The sequence below is a fragment of the Pseudopipra pipra genome, chromosome W (genome assembly GCF_036250125.1).
Source record: "Pseudopipra pipra isolate bDixPip1 chromosome W, bDixPip1.hap1, whole genome shotgun sequence".
Lineage (NCBI taxonomy): Eukaryota > Metazoa > Chordata > Aves > Passeriformes > Pipridae > Pseudopipra > Pseudopipra pipra.
Window position 1 is genome coordinate 33457376 of NC_087580.1, and position 7283 is coordinate 33464658.

Sequence of the window (7283 nt, forward strand, 5' to 3'; positions counted from 1 at the left end):
GACAAAACACAACCATTCGTTATTGGGGGAAGGGGAAAATATTTACAAAGGTTTATTTACACCCACATATATATTTACATTAAATTAAATTTCTCCTCTTCTTCAATAAAAGTCCAAGAAGAAAAGAGTCTTTTTATCACTTCTCAAGGCACAGTTCCTTCATTTCAGGTTTTTGTGGCACTGCTTAGTGTCCTCCATTTTTCCAAGGGCAGTAGATTTAAATATAGCAGTTAGGATTTTTGTTCTTACTTTGTGGAAATTTCAACCCTGAGCCCAAGCCTTTGGGGAATTTCCTTGTAGATCTTCACTCCTCTTGGGTTAGAACATTGAAGGCAGCTTTCAGTTCAGTCTTACCAAAGCTCTTCTGCTCTGTCTCAGCTCAGTAGCAGAATAGAAGCAGCAACAGCAGCAGCAGAGGGCACGGCCACCTCCTCCGCATCCCGTCCTGGCTCAGCTCTCAGGACAACTCCGGGTTTTCAGCTCCTTTCTCCCTCTCTCCAGCTGCTGCTGCTTTCAGTTACACATCAAGTAATTCTTCCCTCCTTTTCTGGTTTATAATCCTTACCTAAAGGAAGGGGCTGAATGTGAAAGCCTTAATTTACTTAGTGAAACAGTTGTCTACAAAAGAAGTTGCTTCAAACACCAATTGCAAAAGCATCCAAATGTGTGGATCCTGAAAGATCCAGTATTGCCCTCTCTGGTTAGCGAGATAATGTTTAGTTGAAGCACTGATGTTTATTTTCCATTTTTTTAAGAGAAGAGGGAAAATACTTGAAAACACCAGGAGCTTTATTGAAGTGGACATACTTTGCTTAATGCAATAAAGTTTATTATTTCAAAATAACACCCAAAAAAGAGTGCATCTGTGAATAAAGTCACATCTTACTGGGAATTCCTCTCTGAGAAACCTGGCAAACAGCCTTAGCTAAAAATACCCAAACCTACATGAGTTGTGCTTTGACTGCTGTGCTTACAGAACATCTGATGGTGGTAAAAGCAGAACTAGGGCTGTCCAGGGCACTCATGTTCTGTGCAGTCTCTGACAGGAACTCATGATGGACTTTGCTGGCCAGAAAGGACACGTCTGCTCTTTCCTGCAGTGTCAAAGTTACCAGGGATGTGTCTTTGAGACTAAAACCTTGTTTTAATGGACTTTGAGATGTAGGCCTTGAGGTTTGGTTTGTTCACAGCCTCATTCTGTCCATTCAGCTCCCTCTGTTGGAGGCAATTCTGTTTCCAGGGGAGGTCACCTCAGTTTTGAAGTTGAAGCCTCAGATTTCACTCTGGAAAACTTGGTCAGTGTGTTGGTGTCTCATGCGTGGGTGTTGTACGTGTTGGATTTCAGTTTCCCACTGGAGAAACAGAAGGTTTCAATAGACCTCAAGTGGCTGAAGCCCTGGGTTTGGCCATCAGGCCTTGTCTTTCACTGCTGTGGTCTTTTAATAGAGCAACAGAGAATTGCAGCAAAAAACTGAAGAGAAAAACTTTGTAAATTTTGTTTCAGAATCGTTGCCTTGAACCTTTGGTCGAGGTTGGGAATGGTTTGTCTCCCTTGGCAGGGAGGGTCAGTACTCTTTGTCATTCTGACATGACTGCCCAGGTCCCTGATTTTATCGTGGCCAAAATACTGGGCTTGGAAACCAAAGCAGGAGCTGGTAGATAACAGCAGCTTGAAAAATGGGCTGATGCCTAATTGATGTGACAGAAGGAATGAAAGACTCATGACAGCTAAGAAAAAAATTGGGCTTTTCAGTGCCTACCTCAGGTTAGGATGACTGCCTGTGTCTTAGTGGAGGAAGATGTTTTTGTAAGTTTATTGAAACTTTTTAGTAAAATGTGCCTTAATTCCTAAGGAAACAACCACTGTGAAATCTTTAAAAACCAAATGGAGATTTCCAAAGTGTAGAAGTTGCTATTAATATTTTGGCTGTTCCTGTGGCATCTTTTTGGTGTATGAATAACTCTGAGAACAAGAACGTGTTCTTAATTATAACACAGTCATGTCTCTTTACTGCCAATTATCTTACAAGGTTGAGAGAAGAGTTTAAGATGAAAGTTGTGGGGTTACTTGCAAAGTTTTTGGTAAAACCAATGCGGTTGAACCTGGTGGGGAAATTTGCCCTTAAATTGGTTTTGGCAGATCTCATGAGTGTCTAAGGCAGAGGCCAACCCAGCTGGAAGGAGCTTTTCAAGGGTGACTAAGATGTAACTAAATTACCTTTTTGGGAGGTGGGGAAAGCCGATGTCAGGAATTAAATTTCCTTATGTTAGGCTTATTAAAAATAAAATAATACATAAATATTAAAATTATTTTAATGGTCTTATTTATGGGGGTTTAACTGCACTCATGTTAGTACTTCTGAGTGTTTGATTGTCACAATAATGGACAGCTTCGTGGTGTTTTGTTTTTTTTATTTTTCATGTTTTGATACTTTGGTCAAGGCATTAACATTAAAAATCATTCAAAATTTTAATTCATCTTCAAACACCAAAATAGATTTGAAATGAGGTTAATGAGAACAGTGAGGGGGAAAAAAAACACCCAAGCTGAAAACCAAAACAACCCCAAAACCTGTTCATTTTTCCATTGTATTTTAAAGAAGGAAGTCTGTAGAGCAGCAGAAAACAGGACACGTGGGCAGGTGTGAAAGTCAGACTGGGGCTTGTTGCACTGGTTCCAGTGCTCTTTGCTTCAGTGTAACTGGTCATTTTGAGATGAGACTGGGGAAACTGGGCTGCCAGGGCAGAGACCACTGGCTGGCCCCACTGGTTTTTGCTGGGCAGTGGGTAATTTCTGCCTCACTTGTCAGAATCAGCCCATGGTTATCAGGGAATGGGGTAGTGGTGAATTTGGCTTTCAGACTAAACTGAGGTTAAACTTACACGTATTCAAAAAAATAAATTGATGTTGGAGTGCAGATACTCAAAATCGTGAAGACCTTTTGAAACCTTTTTTGTGTGTCAGTTCTACGGCCGAAGCTCTTCCCGCAGTCGGGGCACTCACAGGGCTTCCCTTACTGGTGGGTCCGTTGGTGTTTGGTCAACTTAGAGCTCTGAGTGAAGCTCTTCCCACATTCCAAGCATTTGTAAGGCCGTTCCCCAGTGTGGAGGCGCTGGTGACTGATTAGGGCAGAGCTGTGGGCGAAGCTCTTCCCACACTCCCCACACTTGTAGGGCCTCTCTCCGGTGTGGATGCGCCGGTGGGTGACAAGGGTGGAGTTCCGGTTGAAGCCCTTCCCGCAGTCGCTGCAGCGGAAGGGCCTCTCATCTGTGTGCGTCCGCTGGTGCTGGAGGAGATGTGAGCTGGTCTGAAACCTCTTCCCACATTCCAAGCACTTGTAGGACCGTTCCCCAGTGTGGATGCGCTGGTGGGTGTGGAGGTGGGAGCTCTGGCTGAAGCTCTTCCCACATTCCCCACACGTGTAGGGCCGTTCCCCAGTGTGGATGTGCTGGTGTTTGCGGAGGCTGGAGTTGTCACTGAACCTCTTCCCACATTCTGAACACTTGTAAGGCTGCTCCCCAGTGTGAATGCGCTGGTGGGTGAGGAGGTTGGACCTGTCACTAAAGCTCTTCCCACATTCCCCACACGTGTAGGGCCGTTCCCCGGTGTGGATGTGCTTGTGCCTAATCAGGTGGAAGCTCTGCCTGAAGCTCTTCCCACATTCCCCACACTTGTAGGGCTGTTCCCCAGTGTGGATGCGCTGGTGGCTGAGGAGGCTGGAGCTGTCCCTGAAGTTCTTCGCACATTCTCCACACCTGTAGGGCCATTCGCCGGTGTGAATGTGCTGGTGCCGGATCAGGTGGGAGCTCTTCCTGAAGCTCTTCCCACATTCCAAGCATCTGAAGGGCTTCTCCCTGCTGGGAGGCTGCTCAGGGACCACCAGGTCAGAGCTCCCCCTCAAGCTCCGGCCGCCTTCCCGGCACAGGCTGGCTCTTTCCTCCTCAGAGCACCCTGGGATGGCTTTGGAGCCCCTCCTGCGGGGGGATCTCCGGCCCTTTTCCTCCCCGCTGCCTTCCTGCGCCGGGGAGCCCTTCAAAACGGCCTCTCCCACCAGGGTCTCACGGGGGGATTTGTCCTCCGGGCTCTCCGTCCTCAGCTCGGGGCCTGGGGCAGGAAGCAAGAAGGACAGGGAGGGGATTTGCCTCCAGCCCACAGGGAAGGTCAAGGACATCCCCCCAACTCCGGCCCCGGCAGGACGGCGGCGCCAGCGGGGTTGTCCTGCAGCCGGGGCCATGCTCGGCTGACAGAGCCAGCACAACACCCGCCCAAAGGGACACTGACTTCCTCCTCACCTGCCTGGGGGGCCCAAGGCATCTTCCTCTTCCTCGCAGCCTCCTCCTCCATCCGCCCAAGCTTTGGGAAGGACAAATCCTGATGGGGGGAAAACAGGGGCTGAGTGCGTTGGCTTGGGGGTTCCTCCTGTCCAAGTCCATCTCTAGAACACATCGGGCATCCTGTGTCCATAAAAACCTCCAAAACAGCAAGGATCAGCCCAGAAAAACCCAAATCATTGAGATTCAGGCAAAAGCCTATAAGAAATAGTGAGAAGACTCCTGCCCCCCCAAACCGCAAAAACTTGAGATTCAGCTAAAAGATACTCAAAAATATGAAGATGAGACCAAAAAAAATCTTCCAAAACCAAATTGGGGTGAGAGGCGACACCCTGGGAAACCAGGGCTTTGCTCCCTCGGCTCTGCAGGGGCTTCCCACGGGCTCTCAACCTCCTTTGGGCATCCCCTACTCCAGTGTGGGCTCCTCCCGGGCTGCAGGGGGGTCTCTGCTCCATCCTGGACACATCCACAGGTCACAGGCCCTTCAGCTCAGGGTCACCCAGAGCTCCAGCCAGTTCCATGGAGCAGCGATCCCCTGGCCCCTGCCAGTGTGGGCACCTCGCCAGGGCTGTTCCTCGAGGTTCTCTGGCCCCCTGCCAGCCCAGGGTTGTTTCTCCAAACCACCAAACCACATGTGCCAAACACCCTGGTTGGTCAGTGCCGGCTGGGGGAGCAGGCACTCGGTGAGGGGATGAGAAAACTGCACCTGGGGCTGGGCTGAAAGGGGCTTCAGCACCACTTCTGATGGCCCAGGGGCAGCATCTGGCTTCTCCCAAACAGAGAGATGGCACTTGTTCCTCTGCAGGGAGTCAAGGGCAGGAGGGTGACTCCTGCATGGATAGAATGGCAGAGGATCCCTTGGGTCCCCAGGATGGATCAGCACTCAGGGATACAAACTGCCCTCAGGTTCAGGATGCAGCTGCCAGCACAGATTTCCCTGCAAAGTCTGCAGGGAGTCAAACTCTGGAGAGGAGATTGTGCCCAATGGATGGGACTGCAAAGGCTCCCTCAGGTCACCAGAAGGAATCAGCAACCAGCAATAGACACAAAAACCCACCCCAAAGAGTTCTGGGGGAGTGTCCTGTAGGGAGGGGACAGTGTCACCCCACCAAGGCACGGCTGGCAAGTGGGAGGCTGCTCCAGGGGTCTGCAAGAGGCCTCGTGCTCTGCTCAGCCCCAGCACTGCCTGGTACCAACACCCCCGGCTGCCCCCGGCCCTGGGCAGCTCTGCTGCCACAGGCTGTGCCCTCACCGTGGCCCTGCAATGGCCCTGCCTGTCCCTCACCCGTGGCCCTGCCCGTGGCCCTGTCCCTTGGCTCTCTCTCTGCCAGCTCAGTGTGGGGCACACGGGCTGGGGGTCCCTCCCAAGCCCCCCAGGCAGCCGGCGTTGGCTGGGGGGATGTGAGGGCTGGGCCTGCTCAGCACAGCCCCGGCCTCGTGCCCAGCACCTCTTTCCTGACCCACACAAGAGCTTCCCGGCCCCCCCAGGGCTCCCCTGCTGCTGCCTCTGCTCCTGGCCCTGCCTTTGCTGCTCCCTTGGCTGGGGCAGTGGCTGCAGGGGGGGGATGGCAGCAGCTTCAGCTCCACGGCACTTCCTGGGGGGAGCTCAGCCCGGGGGGGACGGGCAGGGACCTGAGGGGGATGGACAGGGGCCCAGCAGGGACAGACAGGGCCTGCAGGGGAAGGCACAGGGACAACCTGGACCCCCACACTGCCAGGGTTGTCTCTGCTCCTCCTTGCAGGCTCCGTGGCCAGGCACAGTTGGTGTTCCTGGGTGCCCACCATCTCAGCACTTGGAGACACTCAAATCAGCACCCGCAGCTCTGCAGCAAAGCCCCAGCTCACCTGGCACACAGGGGATGGACACAGCACCTTCAAGGGGATGGGCACTGACAGCTTTGCCTCTCTTCCCCACCACGGGGCTCTCCTTCCTCAGCAGCACCTCTGCCTTGCACTTATTCTCAGCCTCACCTCAGGGACAGCTCTGGGCTCACCTCCGCGCCACTTCTCATCCTCACCTCAGGGCCTGGGCTCAAGGACAGGAACCTGCAGGGAGGGGACATCATGTGCAAGCTCAGGGCTGCCTGCTTGCACTGGCCTTTGGGCTTCTTTCTCCTTCTACAACCAGCCCAGAACTCAGCCTGCTTTTCTAACACCACACATTTACACACTAACCTTGGAGATAGATATGGACAGACATCTCTATCACCCTGGGGATAGAGCCTCAAGCATGTGCTGCCATAGGAATGGCAATCAGAGAATCACAGAATCAGCCGGGTTGGAAAAGACCTCCAAGATCATCAAGTCCAACCCTTGATCCAACCCCGCCGTGCTTCCCAGACCATGGCACTGAGGCCACATCCACTCTCACCTTCAACACCTCCAGGGACGCTGACTCCACCCCCTCCCTGCCCAGACCATTCCAAGGCCTGATTACTCTCTCGGGAAAAAATTGCTTCCTAATATCCAACCTAAACCTCCCCTGGCACAGCTCAAGACCCAGCCCTCTTGTCCTACTGCTGCTTCCTGGCACAACAGCCCCACCCCCACCTGGCTCCAACCTCCTGGCAGGGACTTGCAGACAGTCAGGAGGTCTCCCCTGAGCCTCCTCTTCTCCAGCCTCAACACCCCCAGCTCCCTCAGCCTCTCCTCACACCACTTGTGCTCCACTCCCTTCCCCAGCCTCGCTGCTCTTCTCTGCACCTGCTCCAGCCCCTCCAGGGCCTTCCTCAACTCAGGGGCCCAGAGCTGGACACAGCACTCCAGGGGTGGCCTCACCAGCGCTCACTCCAGCCCAACAATCACTTCCCTGCTCCTGCTGACACACTCTTCCTCACACAGGACACCATCCATTGGCCCTCTTGGCCACCTGGCCACACTCTGCCTCCTCTTCAGCTTCCTGTCCATCCACACTCCCAGCTCCCTTTCTGCCTGCCTGCTCTCCAGACACT

At 52.6% G+C, this 7283-nt stretch overlaps 1 protein-coding gene across 1 annotated transcript; it reads right to left on the reverse strand.

The window, feature by feature from the left end:
• Positions 1–2581: 2581 nt before the first annotated feature.
• LOC135405317 (zinc finger protein 501-like) lies at positions 2582–4382 on the reverse strand. The gene has a single exon (XM_064639991.1). The coding sequence runs from the start codon at positions 4233–4235 to the stop codon at positions 3015–3017; it is 1221 nt and encodes a 406-aa protein (XP_064496061.1). The 5' UTR covers positions 4236–4382; the 3' UTR covers positions 2582–3014.
• Between the last annotated feature and the right edge of the window lie 2901 nt (positions 4383–7283).